At 47.5% G+C, this 18,078-nt stretch overlaps 1 protein-coding gene across 3 annotated transcripts; it reads right to left on the bottom strand.

The window, feature by feature from the left end:
- Positions 1-7,193: 7,193 nt before the first annotated feature.
- On the bottom strand, positions 7,194-17,996 carry GSC2 (goosecoid homeobox 2). Of its 3 annotated transcripts, none has more exons than XM_083717727.1 (4): positions 17,841-17,996; positions 12,074-12,415; positions 8,664-8,914; positions 7,194-7,523 (listed from the first exon to the last, which is right to left on the bottom strand). In XM_083717727.1, the coding sequence occupies exons 2-4, from the start codon at positions 12,384-12,386 to the stop codon at positions 7,419-7,421; spliced, it is 669 nt and encodes a 222-aa protein (XP_083573853.1). In that variant the 5' UTR covers positions 12,387-12,415; positions 17,841-17,996; the 3' UTR covers positions 7,194-7,418. The 3 variants fall into 3 exon arrangements, with proteins under 3 accessions (XP_083573853.1, XP_083573854.1, XP_083573852.1); XM_083717728.1 differs by lacking the exon at positions 17,841-17,996 and adding an exon at positions 15,662-15,784 and having other exon boundaries at positions 8,664-8,911; XM_083717726.1 differs by lacking the exon at positions 17,841-17,996 and adding an exon at positions 15,662-15,784.
- Between the last annotated feature and the right edge of the window lie 82 nt (positions 17,997-18,078).

Genomic DNA, 18,078 nt, shown 5'->3' on the forward strand with positions numbered 1-18,078 from the left:
TGGTAGAGGAGCCGCTTACACAGGTGTAAGAGGCTCCTGTCTGGTTGGTTGTTTTAAAGCAACCGTGCTCTCTGCCCCTCTCTCCTCCCCACTCAGCTCGCTAAATAGCAGCAAAGCTTTTCAGCGAGCCGAGCCGGGGAGGAGGGAGAGAAGCAGAGCCTGCTTGCTTTAAAGGAGCAAAGTGGGAGAGGAGAGGAGCCTTCTCCTCTTATACCCCTCTTCTGCATTATTAGCAGCATCCTTCTCCACACACCCCACGTGTGCTCCTTGTCCCTTGAGTGCTTTTCCTTCCCTCCCCACTTAAAACGTGGTTACAAAGCACAGATCCACATGGATCCTCAGGATTTTTGCACTGGGTCACCCCAAATTCACCATCAGATCACATAGCATGTCCATGGCTACAGCCTGCACCCCAAAAATCACGCACCCACTGTTTCATGGGGCCGCAATGGCGCAAAAATGTGGTTACAAAGCATGGATCCACATGGATCCTCAGGATTTTTGCATAGGGCTACCCCAAACTCACCTTCAGATCACATGTCTGTGGCCACAGCATGAACCACAAAAATCATACATCCATTGTTTCGTTTAGAATATTTTTTTTCTTGTTTTCCTCCTCTAAAAACTACGTGCGTGTTATAGTCAGGTGCGTGTTATAGAGCAAAAAATACTGTAATTCAACCACAAACCGGTATTAATTTGGCCCATGGTTTTGGCGTTCTCTTCTGTTAAGCTCTCACCTCTTAGATCCCTCCTAACTCAGGGGACCCCCTAAACAAACAAACAAACAAAAAACAGTTAGGGAAATGCTAGCTATTGCAAAAAATAAATAAATAAATAAACAAAGAAATTCTGGCTGGGAGGGTGGCCACCTATATGGGTTTACACATTTCACCTTTAGGCATGGTCCCTAAAAAGACTCCAGGAGAGTGTCGTATGATCCACAACCCATCCTACCCTAGAGGTGGCTCAGTCAATGATGCAATACCACAGAAGCCTTGTTCTATGAGATATGCCTCCTTTGATCAGGCTATAAAGGTTATTCGTAGGTTCAGCAGGGGGCGCTCTTGGCTAAGTGCATCATTGAGTCGGCCTTCCGCCTCCTGCCAATTCACCCAGAGGACTTTCTGTGGCTAGGTTTCAGGTTGAGGGCTTAGTTCATAGACAAATCTATGCCGATAGGGTGCTCAGTAGCTTGTGCAGCTTTTGAGTCATTTAGTACAATTTTAAACTGGGCCCTTTGCTTTAGAACTGGTTCTGAAGGGGTGACCCATTACCTCAATAACTTTTCTCTCATCACTAGTAATAGCCCTGATTGTGCATCTCTTTTAGAGGCTTTCACCTCCCTGGCTGAGGAGCTTGGGGTAGTTTTGGTGGCAGACAAAACAGAGGGTCCAGTTTCAACCATAACTTATTTTGGGTATTGAATTATACACAATCGCACAGACATCACCCAAGAGAGAAGCTAGCAGCACTTAAGGAATTAATTCTGCAACTTCTTCCTCTCAAGAAGGTCACCCTTAGGCAGAGTTGATCACTCTTGGGTCACCTCAACTTTGCATGCCAGGTAGTGCCCCCTGGCTGCCCCTTTTGTGGGTGATTGGCTAAGCTGTCAGCGGGACTGCATGTTCCTCAACACAGAGTGTGCCTCTCTAAAGTGATCAAGTCAAACCAGGAGGTCTGGTTAAAGTTCCTGGATAAGTACAAGGGCATTTTTTTGTGGCAGGACAATTGATGCTGCGTTCAGAGTTTCAGGTACAGTCTGATGCAGCTGGTTCCCTGGGGCTTGGTGTCTACTTTAGGGGGTGCTGGTGTGCTCAGCGCTGGCCTACCAGCTGGCAAGGAAAACCTATCACGTGTGACCTCACCTTCTTAGAATTTCCCTATCGTAGTTCCGGTGCACTTGGGGGCTGATGAGTTTGGGAATCACCAGGTATGCTTCTGGACTGACAATTAAGCGGTTGTCAGTGTCAAGTGGTTGTCAGTGTCCTGTCTAAGCAATCATCGTACTCTCCTAGGGTGGCAAACCTGCTCCGGTCCTTTGTCCTTTTGGGCTTAGAATTACTCATCTATTTCTCTGCCAAATTTACACCTAGGGTTAACAATGACATCACGGATGCTCTGTCTCGTTTTCAGATGGACTGCTTCCACCCATTAGCACCAGAGGCGCAGCAATTGCCACAGCCATTCCTGGAGCACCTTGGGAGCCTTGGGAACATGATGTCCTGAAGGGAGTATTGGCTTCAGTTGTCCCGTCCAGGCTTAGACCTTATAAAAAGGCTTGGTCGGACTTTATGGAGCTACAAGGCAAATTAAAAAATGCTAGGCTTGACACACCCCCTACCAAGGCTGAAGTTCTGCAATACTTGGTACATTTGAGGGAGCTGGGTCGCGCAGCAATGACTCTTAAAGATCCAGTCAGCTGCAATCTCCTTCTTCTGAAAGGCTATTTACTCCATAGACCCTTGTGCGGATTTCTTAGTGTGAAGGGCACTGGGGGGCTGGCACAGGCTGCAGCCTCCCAGCAGTGATGGTAGAAGGCCCATAACTTATGACATTCTATGCCAAATCCAAATAACAACAACAATAAAAATAAAAATCAAGAAGTATCTGTTGGTCCGAGTACAAGGCCCGGTTAATTTTCGGCTTCATACTCCATCGCCTCCTTTGGCGCTCTGCGCGTTGGCGAAGTGGTTTGTGAGGGCCAACAAGATTCCATTGCCCAGAGAAGTTTATTGAGAGACCTGACCTTGTCCAGATCCAATTTAGTCCTGTGTGTCTGATGTTCCAAAACTGATCAGCAGGGAAAGGGGGCCCTTACTCGGCTCCAAGCAACTAGTCACAATGGGCCATGCCCAGTAAAGGGCACTAGACATTTCATGTACGTGAGACCGACCGTCTCAGGCCCATTCCTCATACATTTGGATGGCTCCCGCCTTAAAAGGTAAAGGTAAAGGTGCCCCTGCCCGTACGGGCCAGTCTTGCCAGACTCTAGGGTTGTGCGCTCATCTCACTCTAGAGGCGGGGAGCCCACGCTGTCCGCAGACACTTCTGGGTCACGTGGCCAGTGTGACAAGCTGCACCTGGCGAGCCAGCGCAGCACACGGAACGCCGTTTACCTTCCCGCTGGTAAGCGGTCCTTATTTATCTACTTGCACCTGGGGGTGCTTTCGAACTGCTAGGTTGGCAGGCACTGGGACCGAACGACAGGAGCGCACCCTGCCGCGGGGATTTGAACCGCCGACCATGCGATCGGCAAGTCCTAGGCGCTGAGGTTTTACCCACGGCATCAGTTCATGCGCACTATGCGAAGGGCAACTGCTGCCTGTGCTTTACCCCCAGCTGAATTCGCGGCCAACTCCTTTTGGATTGGGGCCGCCACCACAGCAATGCATTTGGGACTCTCGGCTGAATGGATGAAGGACTTGGGGCGGTGGAAGTCTGATACTTTTAAGGGATATATTCGTAAGACCTTGTGATTGTTCACGGTATACCTGACCTAGCTTTGCTACCTCCTTTTGCTTTCAGGAAACGTTGTGGTGCACATTTGGATTACAGGCCACAGCATTGTCCACTGGGCTAGTAACCGTGCTGTCAGCTGTGGCCTGGGGTGCAGGCTGGATCTTCCATTAAAAAATAAAGTTTCCTGAATCGCACAGAAGGGGGTGCGCTGGGCAGAATTTATGCCTGCAGTGAAAGCCAGAGCCACTTTGGAAGGTCCCCTCATGCTCTTGTTTATTCAGCTGGGGGGAAATGACTTGGCCAATCGGAAAGGCGTGGACTTGATGTGGCACATTTACAATGATTTCAATGAACTGATTGCCTCATTGCCAGATTCAACCCTAATTTGGTCACCACTGCTGGCGAGGCATGTATGGAGGGACTGCCGGTGCCCTATTGAGATAAACAAAGCCCAGAAGCTTTTGGTACATTTGGCGGTGCGTAGAGTGGCAGCTCTGGGGGGTTGGGTCATTGACCACCCCAACATCCAGTTCAGCTAAGTGGCCCTCTACCAAGAGGATGGCATACATCTTTCCGATGCGGGAAACCATGTGTGGTTGGCGGATATGATGGCTGGGATTAGGGATTGGTTACAGGTTTGAGGGTATTGGCAGCGAGCTTTTGCTCGAGGGGCGGTTAGGCATTGGTAAGGGTATTGTTATGCAGATGAGTGGGGGGGAGGAAGTGCTATCACCTTCCCCCATATCGAAGGGTAGTCCGATAAAGGATTCCAGGGGGCGTTGCCCTGTCCGAAGCCTATGGAGGTGTGGGCCTAAGGCACGCCCCCGAGCGGTGACCCCGGGGGAGCTCCTAGTTGATGTGCATCAGCGGGACTCCCCCTACTGGTGATTAACCCTTCAAGCAATCAGGCTGAAGCCGGTTAGACGATAGGACCAATGCCTAAGCCAATACCGCTCAATTCCTGTAATCGATAAAGTTGTGGCCTATTTTCACCCATTAACCTAAAATACTGGTGTCCTGTGTCTTTATTTCCGAGGGGGAGGCGGGAACTCGCCACGCAACTGCAAATCTTCTCTGGAATCTGGCTCATTTATGACACGGGGCAATTGTTGAGCTTGTGTGACCTCACGACTCCGCTACCTCATTGTGACATAATGATGATGTATCAATGATGGTTTTGGACATGTTTTCAGGTGGGGAGGGAAGGTCTTCAAAGAGCTTGTAACCCATGTTCTGTTACAATATTGAAGCAATGCTGCTGCAAAGTCCTAGCTTGAAAAGTAAACATGATGGGAATGTTTGGGACTGTCCGTGGGAAACAGAGGGACAGTCATCTCACAGTGCGAAGCACCGGAATTAGCTCAGAGTATAATATGAGCTGTACAGGAAGTACAGGAAGTGTTTGTCACAACACTGCTGGAGTTTGAAGAGAGCAGTCATGTTTTTTGTAACTCTGCAAAGACAGAAATAAAAGCATGTAAATACGTTTCTGTCTATCTCTTACCCCTGCCGGGGGGGGGCAGGAAAGAGGGGTGTGTTCTTCTCACATTTGAGAAGAATCGCCGATCGTGACCTAGCCTGCGCTTGCTGGGGAATGCAGCCAGGGAGGTCAACAGGGAATCAAGCCGGGTGCCTGGGATTGTTGCCAGTTTCTCATGATATGGGCTTGAATTTCCCGACATGTTCTTACTCTGTGTGGGGGCCTGTTGCGCAACAATAAAGATTGTGGTCTACTCACCACTGTTCCATCTCCATCTTGGAAGCGCCCCTCTTGGTTAGGCATTTCTTCTTGTGCCCTGGCAAAGCATTTCTTCCTGTGCCCGGCACTTAGGAAGGCCCCAGCTCTGCAAAGTCCTACTGGCCACAGGGTCTGGCTCCTGCACACACTCCTGACACCCGGGATTCTTCACCCTGGCCGGGCCTTCTGCACCCTGGCCAGATCCTCTCTTTTCCTGGCTGCTTCCTTCACTGCTAGTTGGCTGCTAATCTTCTCTGGAATCTGGCTCATTTATGACACGGGGCAATTGTTGAGCTTGTGTGACCTCACGATTCCGCTACCTCATTGTGACTTGATGATCATGATGTATCAGTGATGTATCAGTGATGGTTCTGTACATGTTTTCTGGTAGGGAAGGAAAGTCTTCAAAGAACTTGCAACCCATGTTTGGGGTTCTTACTCTGTGTGGGGGCCTGTTGCGCAACAATAAAGATTGTGGTTGTTGTAAACAAAATCTGCCCTTTTTCCCTTATGAGGTATCCAAGAGCCCATATAGAGTCCTTACATAGGTTCCCTATTGGTAGGAGAAAATAACAGAGGCCAACCAGAGAATATTGAGAAGCAAAGCAGCTAGTAAGCTTGATCTTTATTGATCTGTTGCAACAGGGTGCTCCCCTCATACACAGGAGGAGGAACCCAGAAAAATGGCGTGCAAGGCCTTATAAAGACTTGAAATTCCCACCCTGTAGATTAAGACCACCCCCAGAAACATCATACATACATCACAGAAGGGGTGTAACCTAAGACCACCCCTCAGATACATCATACCTACATCACAGAAAAGGCGGTCTAAAACAGAAATTTGAATGTTGTTTTTCCTGTTTGCCAGGTTATCTGATTGCCTTTTCTGACTGCCTTTCCTGATAGTCTGTCACCCATTAAAGTGCTGATTACTCAATTTCTGAGACAATGGGAAGGGAGAACATTTGGTCAGTTTGGGAATCAAAATGGTTTCAGGTTGGTCTTCCTCTGCTGATCTATGTAAGTGATTGGTTGGTACACCTATGAACATTACCATATATCAAGACCTAAAATTCCTATCACAATACAGTACCATATACAGTGGTACCTCGGGTGAAGTATTTAATTCGTTCCGGAGGTCCGTTCTTAACCTGAAACTGTTCTTAACCTGAAGCACCACTTTAGCTAATGGGGCCTCCTGCTGCCACTGCACCGCCGGAGCACGATTTCTGTTCTCATCCTGAAGCAAAGTTCTTAACCCGAGGTACTATTTCTGGGTTAGCGGAGTCTGTAACCTGAAGCGTATATAACCTGAAGTGTATATAACCCGAGGTACCACTGTACTTTCTATGGGAAAGTGCACCTTGGTTTTGGAATGCTTTGATTTTGGAACAGACTTCTGGAATGGATTAAGTTTGAGAACCAAAGTACCACTGTACTTTAAAAGGTGGGGAGGGGTCATGGTTTGGTGGCAAAGCACACCATTTGCACACAGAATGTCCCCAAGTTTGATATCTGGCATTGGGCGGACTTCAGATAGATGGGACCCTGGGCCAAGCACTTTCTCATAGGCCCCTCCTCTGACACTGGACTCTAGCAGTACCAGATTTTTGCAACAAGCTGCCCTTCCCCCCCCCCACAACACCCCCGATGTAGCCTCACTCCTGGGCCATTGTGGGAAATTAAAATGGCGGGTCGGTACGGCTGCCCAGTGCTGGTTGGTCACTTGTAACCCTACCTGGAGATGCATGGCTTTGAACCTTTTGGCTCAAAACAAAGAGTGGAATTAAATAGAAACAGGAGAGGTTGTTTTATATGGAGTCAGATATTGGCCCATTCAGCTCAGGATTGACAACACAGGCTGGCAGCTGCTGCTCTCCAGGATTTCAGACCTACACCTGGAGGTGTCAGGGGTTGCACCTGGGCTTTCCGAATCCAAACCAGGTGCTCTAAGCCGCACCCTTACTTTATGCTTTCAAAGATCAAACATGTCTTGGGGATCATTTATTTTATTAATGTTTTGTTACAGTGGGTTGAGCACATTATATTCCGGCCCCCCTTGAAAATATACCATCTCTTCTTTCTCCTCTTAATAAATTGTGAGGATTCCTCTCCATTTCGCATCGCCGTTCCGTTTCTCCTCACTTTCTCCCGCTGAGATGCTCAGAAGACAATGGGACCTTCGGCACTTGTCAAATCCAGCCTTCACTCCCAGTCGTCAGCAGTTTCCCTCAGAAGACTTCTTGGCACCTTGAAGGACGAGCGCCGAAGCCGAAGCTCTCTTTTGATGCCGCCACTTGGCTCGCCGATTCTTAAACCAAACCTGTGCGTTTCGTAAAAAGTGCCCCCGCAACAAAGAGAGGAAAAATTGGTCCACAATCCGACACATGATTTTCCTCTTTAAAAGATGCTGTGGGTTTTATCCAGTGTTAGAGTGAACGGGCACAACTAACCTAGGTTCATTAATTTCAATGGGCCATAGCAAATGTTAGCAATGCTCAGAGCAGACTCACTGAAACTGATGAACCTAGGTTGTATAATAATAAAGGGAAAGGGACCCCTGACCATTAGGTCCAGTCGTGGCCGACTCTGGGGTTGCGGCGCACATCTCGCTTTATTGGCCGAGGGAGCCGGCGTACAGCTTGAAATTAATGGATATGAGGTCTACTCTGGGCAGACCTTGCATCGGATGCAACACAGTAACTGGATACAACCCTATTTGACCTCAAAATGCAAGTTGAAAATGTCCTCCCATCAGATGTCAAGGAAATAAACAACTATCTGACTTTTAGAAGACATCTGAAGGCAGCCCTGTTTATGGAAGTTTTTAATGTCTGATGTTTTATCATGTTTTTAATATTCTCTTGGTGGTGGCTGGGGAAACCCAGACAGATGGGCAGGGTAATAATAATAATAATAATAATAATAATAATAATAATAATAATAATAATAATAATTATTATTATTATTATTATTATTACATGAGAATATACCAAATAATATGAAATACGTACAAAATGAAGCCAGTAATGGCTATCATTCATGAAGGCTACATATCAGTGGCTCCCAATTGGTGGTCCGCAAACCCCAGGGGGTCCGCGAAACCCACCCAGGGGGTCCGCAGCACCATTAACATAACAAAAACTACCAAGGAGGTATCAAAATTTTTGGCTTGGCTTTTGACAAATAGGGGGCCAGCATTACTTAGCCTATTGGGGACCTCTGCTATAAATTATGATGGATGCAGCAGAATGAGAGGCACAATGAACTTCCAGTCACTGGGATCAACAGCTGGGCAGGTTTATTGCTTTCATGCCCAGTATTTGGGCTTCGCAAAGCCATCTGGTTGTCCACCGTGGGAACAGAATGCTAAACTGGATGGACCTTTCCTTTCTGATGCAGCGAGGTTCTTGCGTTCTTAAAATTTTATCCCCAATTTAAACCAAGGTACCACTGCATTTACCTCCACTCTCTCTTCCTTCAGGTGAATCCGGTTAGCTAGGTGCTCTCTGGTAATGACATCTGGGTACTGGTTCTGGTGGAAGAGGGCTTCCAGGGCCTGCAGCTGGTCGTCCGTGAAGATGGTGCGGTGGCGGCGGGTCCGGCGCTGAATCTGGTGGAAAGCTTGCAGCTCGCTCTGGCTCCCACGAGGATTCTTGCACGGCCTGCCGACGGGATGGAAAACCCTCATGGGCCAGGGAAACCTTGAGTCTGCTAAAGGGAAAGTTTGGGATTCAGCGGGTTTGCCTTTTATCAGAGGCGTAGCAAGGGCAGGTGCTACCTGGTGCGAAAATTTTTTTGTCACCCCCCCAATGATGTGGGTAGCGCTGTGGGTTAAACCACAGAGCCTAGGACTTGCTGATCAGAAGGTCAGCAGTTCGAATCCCCGTGACGGGGTGAGCTCCCGTTGCTCGGTCCCTGCTCCTGCCAACCTAGCAGTTTGAAAGCACGTCAAAGTGCAAGTAGATAAATAGGCACCACTCCAGGGGGAAGGTAAACAGCATTTCCATGTGCTGCTCTGGTTCGCCAGAAGTGGCTTAGTCATGCTGGCTACATGACCCTGAAGCTGTACGCTGGCTCCCTCGGCCAATAAAGCGAGATGAGCGCTGCAACCCCAGAGTCGGTCGCGACTGGACCTAATGGTCAGGGGTCCCTTTACCTTTACCCCCCATTGAAATTATTAAAAGAAGGAAAAATAAGATACTTACAGCTGCAGGAGTTATTTTCTGGTTTATTTACTTAACATTGTGAGCATAAGCGCTTAAAACTTTTCCCCCCAACTTTGTTCTCACACCCCACCCCACCTCTCCTCCTGTGCGTTCTAGGGTTTGGGTCCTGAGTTGAGGGAGCTTTTGCTTCTCTCCTTCCCTCCCCCCTCCACTTCTCTCTTTCCCTCCCCCCTCCTGCCTCCTTCCCTTCCTCCCCCTGCGTGCCTGCCTGCCTGCCTGCCAGCCTCCTCCAGCAGCCCGGGAATGCGGGGCAAAGGCGCACCACCCACCCGCGACTCCCAAGCCTCCCCCGAGCGGTCAAAATGAAGGGGGAAGGCCACCAGCAAAGTGGCGCAGCTCCCCCCTTCCCCCCACGGCTCAGGGTAGGCTTGGGAGTCGCAGGCGGGTGGCGTGCCAAATGTCATCCCCCTCAGCGATGACACCCGGAGCAGTCCGCCTCCAACGCACCCCCCTTTCTACGCCTCTGCCTTTTATGCAAAAAGCAAAATGTGGTTTTTTTAATGAGCTGGTCCATCGTGTTATGCCAGACATGGCAGAGGCCCTGTGCTTACCTGGCCTTGATTCCCTCTGGAAGGGGGTGGTTTATTGGCATTTTGCAACACTTGCAAATAGGCAAGTCGAGCAAAGGTGGAGATGCACGGCTTCAAAACTCCCCAAGAAAGAGGTGGAGCCCACCACCCACATTTCAGATCTCTAGGGTGGCGCTTGGGAACCTCTGACTTTCCAAATGTTTTTGGACCGCATCTCCCATCATCCCTGGCTACTGGCCATGCTGGCTGGGGCAGATGTGAACTGGAGTTCATCAATATCTGGAGGACAACCAGTTCCCCATCCCTGCTGGAGTTAGCCAGCACCCTAAAACGTTTACAGAACCCAAATTCTGTTTGATGTATCTTCCCATGCAGGTTAACTGCAGTTTCTCAGTAATACTTTCATCTTCAAGGTTTATATTCATCTGTAACAGGATGTATGTAATGATCCCAGTTCCTTTTCCACTTCTATATACAGATTTTGACAATCAGTCCTTATTATTTCATCTAAGTGCTTCACAACCCATATTCCTAAATATTTTCCATTTTGCTTATTTGTCCATGTGGTTTTCCTTGCTTCCATAAGATCTTTTTTTAAAAAAAAAAATCATTTGTGATATTTACCCTGAGCCATTCTGATTTATCATCAATTATTTTATAGCCTGATACCTTGCTACACACCTTCGTAACTTCTCTATGAGATTTTTCAGGGGAAGATATTGTCAGTACTACAATATCTGTGTACAGCAATATTTTTGTGTCTAGGGGACCACATTGCACCCCTTTTATATCTATATTCTACTTGGTAGCTATTGCCTCTAAAATGAACTGCAGTTTCTCTGCATTAACAGATACTGGGTTCCTCCAGGCTGTTGCTGTTTTCAGGTGGGAGATTTAACCTCATACCAGCAAATGTAGCTTGCTTATGTATAGTTGATTGGGAGGTCTTGCACAACAAACCTACTTTCCCCTAGAGGTCAGAGTATTTGTGATACAGAAAATGAGGGAGAAATGCACTGGAAAGTGTGGGATAACAACACAACATCTAACCTCTCTGTAAACAAATCAGAATGAATGCTTATTAAACAGGCAACATCATCTGGTCTCCCTGCTAACAAATTGGGACTAATGCTCAATTAACAAGTCAAAGGCACCCTGTACCTAGAGAGCATTTTCCACCCAACTTTCCCCTCTCCCAGTAAATTCTACACATTTTGGACTGACTTTTGCCCATTCTAAAAAAAAAAAAAACAGCTTCTCCCTGGTGGGTTATAAAGTATTGTCGGTTTCACAACCAGCCTTCCTCCGCCCTCCAGTGTGGCTGACAAATCCGTTATTTGTGAGAGGTTTCTAACCTTGTCACTTTTACAGGAGAGAAGAGGGAAAGGTTAGAATGATTGTATCGGATTGCAATATCCCCTGTATGTCAGACTGCAGCGGATCCATGATAAGATTTAAAGTAGGGGGAAAGAAAAGTTGTGAATTGCAGGGAAGAGCATTAACTGAAGTAGAGGAGGGGTCTTGACTGACAAAGAGCTCTAAAATGCACAGGCTATTTACACCCCATATGTGTGATGAATAAGCCAGTGTACCTTTGTCTCTCCCTTTAACCATGACTCAAAGTTCCCATCTACACTGTACACATGAAGCACCCTTGCGTGATGACTCCCCCCAAAGAATCCTGGGAGCTGTCATTTGTGAAGGGTGCTGGGAGTCATCAGCAGGCCCCGATTCCCCCATATAGAGCTACAATTCCCAGCATGGTTTAATGATCAATCCCCTTTCCCAGGGACTCCGGGAGCTGTTATATAAACAAACACACTTCTATCCATTTTACAATGCAGTTCTCCTGAATTTCGAAGGGTTGCTGCGTTCCTGTTTGGGTATAGTTTCAGAAGCTGCACACTGGGGAGGTACGAATTCAAACGCAAACTGAATGGAATTTCTCCCACACCCTTAGCTGACCCTGTGACCCTCTCCCAAACTTCTCTCCCCCTTCCCTTTATACTACACAGAGTAGGGCAAATGCATCCCAACAAAGACCAAACTTCGGCTGGCAGCTCCCAGCAGCAGCCAGCTTCAGGCTTTGATCACCAGCAAACAGGGATACTCACTGAGCCAGTTTGCAGCCTCCTGCCAGGAGTAGGGACCGCTGTGAACACAGCAGCAGCAGCCGCAAGGCGCAGCTTCCACCTCTGCCTCTTCCACCTCATCCTCCTCTTGCTGCAGGGGTCCAGCAGCCATGCCCCCCAGTGAGCGCAGCCCCTTGGGCTCACAGTCCAAGATCCCTCGGAAGCAGAACGGGAGTAGTACAGGGGGTCTTCGCTCGGCCGAGCCGGAAAGGATGTTCTCGATGGTGAAGGAGCACGGTTTCTTGAGGGTTCTCTTCCCAAGGTCTACTACGCCTGAAGGAGCTTCGGCAGACATCCTGCTTAAGGGACCTCAGCCACGCCGTCCTGCAAGAGAGAGACTTGACTTTTCGGGAATGGAACTGGGAAACTGGTTTTCAAAACGACGAGAAAGGGGAAATATGGAGCAGAACTAACGTTTTGGCTTCTTGCAGGATGTGTGTGTGTCTGGGGGGAGCTCAGCTTCTTATCCAACCTCCTGGGCCATTTTTTATTATATATGCTCACAGACAAACAAGATCACATGCATATATATCCCAGAACCAGCCCCCTGTCTGCCCACCTAAGCGAGCTTGCTTGATAACCAACGGCACCCTAAATATATACGTATATATCTATATAATCCTTCTTGGAAACGAAACCATAAACCCCCTGCTGGAATAAAATAAATTCTAACTAATCTTGACAGCTTTGTGAAGGGTTAGTGTGGATCTAAGATTTAGCTAATCCTACAGAAATGACTCTGGAAGGAAATCTGATTTCTCTATCTCAAGTGTAGATTTGAGGTGGTTATGAGGTCCATTGTGTCGGAATCCTCCCGTTCAAGTCAGGGGGAGAGAAAAGCTGTTTCTCAGGCCCAGAAATGGCCCAGAAGGATTAAGTCCTTTTTTAAAAAGAGAGAGAGAGAGAGAGAAAAGCAAATTATCCTTTTCTTTGGCCAAATGAAAGCTTTCCCATCAAAAGGGAACTGTCATATCGCACAATATGGAGCGAGATTGGAAGCGAATGGCAGGACACAGAGAGAGTTTAGCTTGACGATAGAAAATCAGCACCAGCAGCCAAAACACTTTGCAAGGCAAGGTCTTTTCCCAAAAGCCAATTTATTTCCCCATCCCGAGAACTAGAAAAGTTGTCAAGTTGTGGGACGTTTCCCCAAAATGATACAGGTTGTCTTTTTAATACATAAATATCCAGGCAGTCCCGGACAGATTTGGACGGTCCTTACATCTAGCCGGGACCGTCTGTGGTTTGGGGGACTTTATTAAAATGTCACAACTTTTCATGACATCCTTGGGATACCCGGGACTTTTAAAATACTTTGCATCCTTCAGAATCTGGCAGTTCCCTCCATGCAAGAAGTGAGGTTACAGGGAACCAGGCAGAGGGCCTTCTTGGTAGTGGTGCCTACTCTGTGGAACACCCTCATATCAGATGTCAAGGAAATGAACAACTATCTGACTTTTAGAAGACATTGAAGGCAGCCCTGTTTAGGGAAGTTTTTAATGTTTGATGCTGTATTGTGTTTTTGATATTCTTTTGGGAGCTGCCCAGAGTGGCTGGGGAAACCCAGCCAGATGGGCGGGGTATAAATAATACATTATTATTATTATTATTATTATTATTATTATTATTATCATCATCATCATCATCATCATCATCATCTTCATCTTAACATCGTGCAAAATGTAGAGCTATGCTTATTCCCAGAATTGCTTTTAAGACATTTAAGAAAAAAAATCCATTTGTGGGTTAGTCACACTGGGCTCCCACTGGGAGGAAGGGTGGGATATATATTGTTTTACGGTAAAAATCTGAGTGCGAGACTGCTCTGCCACCCAGCTCGTCGGACTAAGTCCATGGGTCCCTGCGGAGGAAAATGAGCTCAGCTGGAGACAGGAGCAAGCTGCAGAAGATCCAAGTTTATTGCGCAACAGGTTCAAGGCGAGATTGAACAGCGAGAAAGGGGTGACATAAACTTTTGAAACTTCCCTCCATGTCCCAGAATACAGTGCAAAATACATCCCAGTTACATCATGAATACATTAAGAAGAGGTTGGGTTACACAGGATTAACATATGGAGGAGGGAGGGGGAATATGCAGAGCTGGAGATATGCGCAGATAAACACATCCTGATGAGAAGACAATGGTCCATGTACTGGCATTTCCTGGAGGAAAGGCTTGGCAGAGTGATTTGACAGGATTAGGGTCTTGACACCTTGCTTGAGGGATTATGGAGGACAGGGGAGGTGTGATGGAGTCCTAGAGAAATTGAGCAAATTGGCACGTTGATATGAATTTTATAGATTTTAGTCCCTTTTGACATTGACAATTGGAAATAAATTGATATATTGTAGCGAAGAAGGTGAAGATGACATGCCCCCCCCCTTCCGTATCAATTGGAAAAATTGAAAGAATCAACAAATGGTGGCATGTTGGCTGCCATATGCATACATCTTCATGTCTTTTTTAATGTTTGCCGAGCTCTTTTTATCATTCCTTACCCAGAGATGTCTGTTTCAGGGGGAATAAATACAAAACTGGGGGAGTAAACAATTCAACAATGGCAATTGTTGGAAACTACGGCCCCAGACAACAAACATTCCCTTTGAACTATTTTGTGTCCTAAATGAACGAATGGGGGGCAATCGTTGATAATCATAAGGGTCGTGTAGGGCTCTGAGCTGACAGATGGAGATCAGCAGACCACTGAGGCATAGCTGTCAACGTTTCCCTTGTTTTAAGGTAAATTCCCTTATTCCGAATAGGATTCCTCAAAAGAAAAGGGAAACGTTGACAGCTATGCACCGAGGCTGTTGGGTATGAGGGCCAGGAGAACCTTCCGGACCACTAGGGCTTCTGTGACCAGAGCCCAGACCCTCTCGGTCACCTTCCCTTGAGGAACCAAGCACCTCCCATGAAGTGAGGTAAGGTAGTCACCTCAGGTGGCAAATCTGGTCTCCTCCATGCCCACTGGCCACCTCTACATCTGTCCACTGCTGCCACCCCCATTCCTGCGTCTGGCTAGTGATGGGTAGCAATGGTTATGTGTGAAAGAAGTGGCCTTCTGTGACAGGTGAGGTGGAGGAGGTTGTGATGGAGTCAGACATAGAGAGAGGTGGCAACAGCCACCACACAAGGAGGAGAGAGTTGGTGGCAGGGAAGAGTGGCAAAGCTGCAAAACATCTTGGCCTGGCCCTGGGTTATGGGATGGAGAAGAACCCGTCTTCAGGCCAGAGAGCCGGTCCTTTAAGGCTTTGAAGTCCTAGAAGAGGTAGTTGGAAGACAGACGATTAAAATATGGGTAGGCAAACTAAGGCCTGGGTGCTGGATCCGGCCCAATTGCCTTCTAAATCTGGCCCACGGATGGTCTGGGAATCAGCATGTTTTTACATGACTAAAATGTGTGCTTTTCTTTAAAATGCATCCCTAGGTTATTTGTGGGACATAGGAATTCATTCATCCCCCCCAAAAAAAATATAGTCCGGCCCCCCGGACTGAGGGACAGTGGACTGGCCCCCTGCTGAAAAAGTTTGCTGACCCCTGGATTAAAAGGTCACAGTCTTGCACCTCACCTCTGCCAGAGCAACTTGTTTGTTTGGAGCTGTCCGTGGTCCTGAAACGTCTATCCAGTTTTGCCCATCCATCCTTGTGGCTTTCTCTGTGGGACCAGAACAGGACAGTGGGGATAAGGGGCAACAGATGAGATAGGGTTGCCTAAAGGCTACCAGAAAAGCTGGATACAGTGGTACCTCGGGTTACATACACTTCAGGTTACAGACGCTTCAGGTTACAGACTCCGCTAACCCAGAAATAGTACCTCGGGTTAAGAACTTTGCTTCAGGATGAGAACAGAAATCGTGCAGTGGCGGTGCAGCAGTATCTGTGGGATTGAGTGTGGGTATGTATGAATATTTTAAAGGATTGTATGAAATGTATGTTTGTACGGTGGTACCTCGGGTTAAGTGCTTAATTCATTCCGGAGGTCTGTTCTTAACCTGAAACTGTTCTTAACCTAAAGCACCACTTTAACTAATGGGGCCTCCTGCTGCCGCTGCGCCGCCGGAGCCCGATTTCTGTTCTTATCCTGAAGCAAAGTTCTTAACCTGAAGCACTATTTCTGGGTTAGCGGAGTGTGTAACCTGAAGCGTATGTAACCTGAAGCGTATGTAACCCGAGGTACCACTGTATGTTTGTATATTCGTAATATGTATGTATTAATGTTGAATTATTTTAATAATAAAATATTTGTGTTAAAAAAAATTGAAAAGAAAAACAGCCTTATCACCCTACAAATATGAAGCAGGATTTTTTTAGGGGGGGCGGAGGAGCTGGTCCAGTTGGCAGGGGTTGTAGCAGCCACAGTCATACAACCTGAAGCAGATTGATTCCCCCCTCTGCACGCCTGCGCATACGCACATCGCCTGCAACAAAGATTTTCTCCCGCACGCACGCCCCCAATCACAGGTTTGCCCTCCCCACCTCCCTAACCATACAGGGTCCTATACACTTAGCCTATTAGTCCTTCTGCTGATTGCTTTCTTTCATTCTCCCCATACCTTTCACTTTGGGCAAAATAGACTGGTAATGCTTCTTTTATCAAAGAATTATGGGATTTAAGACCCAGATTTCACAAAGAGGACTTTTGATAGCAGCCGGTAATCAAAACCCAATCGCCAGACGCGTCTCTGCAACCCCTGTTCCCTGGAAAAGGGCAAATAAGTAAGAGGGGATTTATATTGATGTTGTGTTTACCGAGATAAGATCTCCCGGGTTATTCCATATTAGAAAAAAAGAGAAAGAGAGGGGGAAATAAAACAAGGGGGGGGGAGGAGAAATGCAGACAAGCCGGAGACAATGTAGAGATATGGATAAAGAGAATAGAAAAGAGGGGCCTTTTATCGTTTTCGTATTGGGGGAAAAGAGATTCTAAAACCATTATAAGGATTAGCAAACATAAAAAAAAAGTTAATCTGCTTTAGCTGTTCGTTTGTCAAAAGTGAATTCACAGGGTTGGAAAATCCTTCCTGTGATGAAGCCTGAGTTGCCTCTCCCCCCGCCCCGCCCCCCCCTGCCACCCCCCCCCCCAAAATTCCATTCTTCAGCAACAGGGTCTTCTGAGCCTGAGGAAAAGAAAAAGAACTGTGTATGTGTGTTTTCTCCAGAGGAGTCAATTCAGAATAAAGCAGAGCCTTGACCCTTAAAGAATAATTTGAAGAGCATTCACCTAACCCAGGGTTGGGGGACATTTTCCAGCCAGAGGGCCACACTCCCTTTTAGATGACTTTCCAGGGGCCACACAGAGTGGCTGTGGAAAGCCACTTAGATGGACAGGGTATTATTATTATTATTATTGAATAGGATGTCCCCATTTCCCTCAGAGAAATGTTGGAGGGTACGGCATCCATGCATTGGAGAGGTGTATGTAGGAACCCTGAGTTTTAGAAGACATCTGAATGCACCCATGTTTAGGGAAGTTTTTAATTTTTGATGTTTTATCGTGTTTTTAATATTCTGTTGGGAGCCACCCAGAGCGGCTGGTAAAATCCAGCCAGATGGGCGGGGTACAAATGAATTATTATTATTATTAGGTGGAAAGCAGAGTTGGAGAGAGATGTGGCCTGCGGAGGACGGATGTGTCTGGGGAAAGTTCCAAGGGCCAGATATAAATATTTGGAGAGCCAAATGTGGCCCTCAGGCCTGAGCTTCCCTGCCCACAGTGCCACCTGCGTCCATAACAAAGGAAAGTCTTGCTTTGAAAATTGAGAAGGGTGGAAATTCTGCTTTGCATGCAGAAGGATCCCGGGTCCGGCCCCCGGCCTCCTCAATATATTATTCTCTCCCTGAAACCCTGGGGAGCGGCGGCGGCTGCTGCTGCTGCTGCTGCTGCTGCTGCTGCCAGCACGTGCGGACAGCATTGAGCTAGGTGGACCGTTCGTCTGACGGCAAGGCATCTTCCAACGGTAGGAAGAGCGGTCAGGAGCAGAGCTGC

Source organism: Podarcis gaigeae, assembly GCF_964106915.1.
Source record: "Podarcis gaigeae genome assembly, chromosome: 16".
In the NCBI taxonomy this organism is placed as follows: domain Eukaryota; kingdom Metazoa; phylum Chordata; class Lepidosauria; order Squamata; family Lacertidae; genus Podarcis; species Podarcis gaigeae.

Bases quoted from the DNA above. Each gene is read 5' to 3' on its own strand.
- GSC2 (XM_083717727.1), bottom strand. From the start codon at position 12,386: ATGTCTGCCGAAGCTCCTTCAGGCGTAGTAGACCTTGGGAAGAGAACC. The intron at 8,915-12,073 runs GTGAGTATCCCT...CTTTCCCTTTAG, and splicing joins GGAGGCTGCAAACTGGCTCA to CAGACTCAAGGTTTCCCTGG. The intron at 7,524-8,663 runs GTAAATGCAGTG...CGAAACGCACAG, and splicing joins TGAAGGAAGAGAGAGTGGAG to GTTTGGTTTAAGAATCGGCG.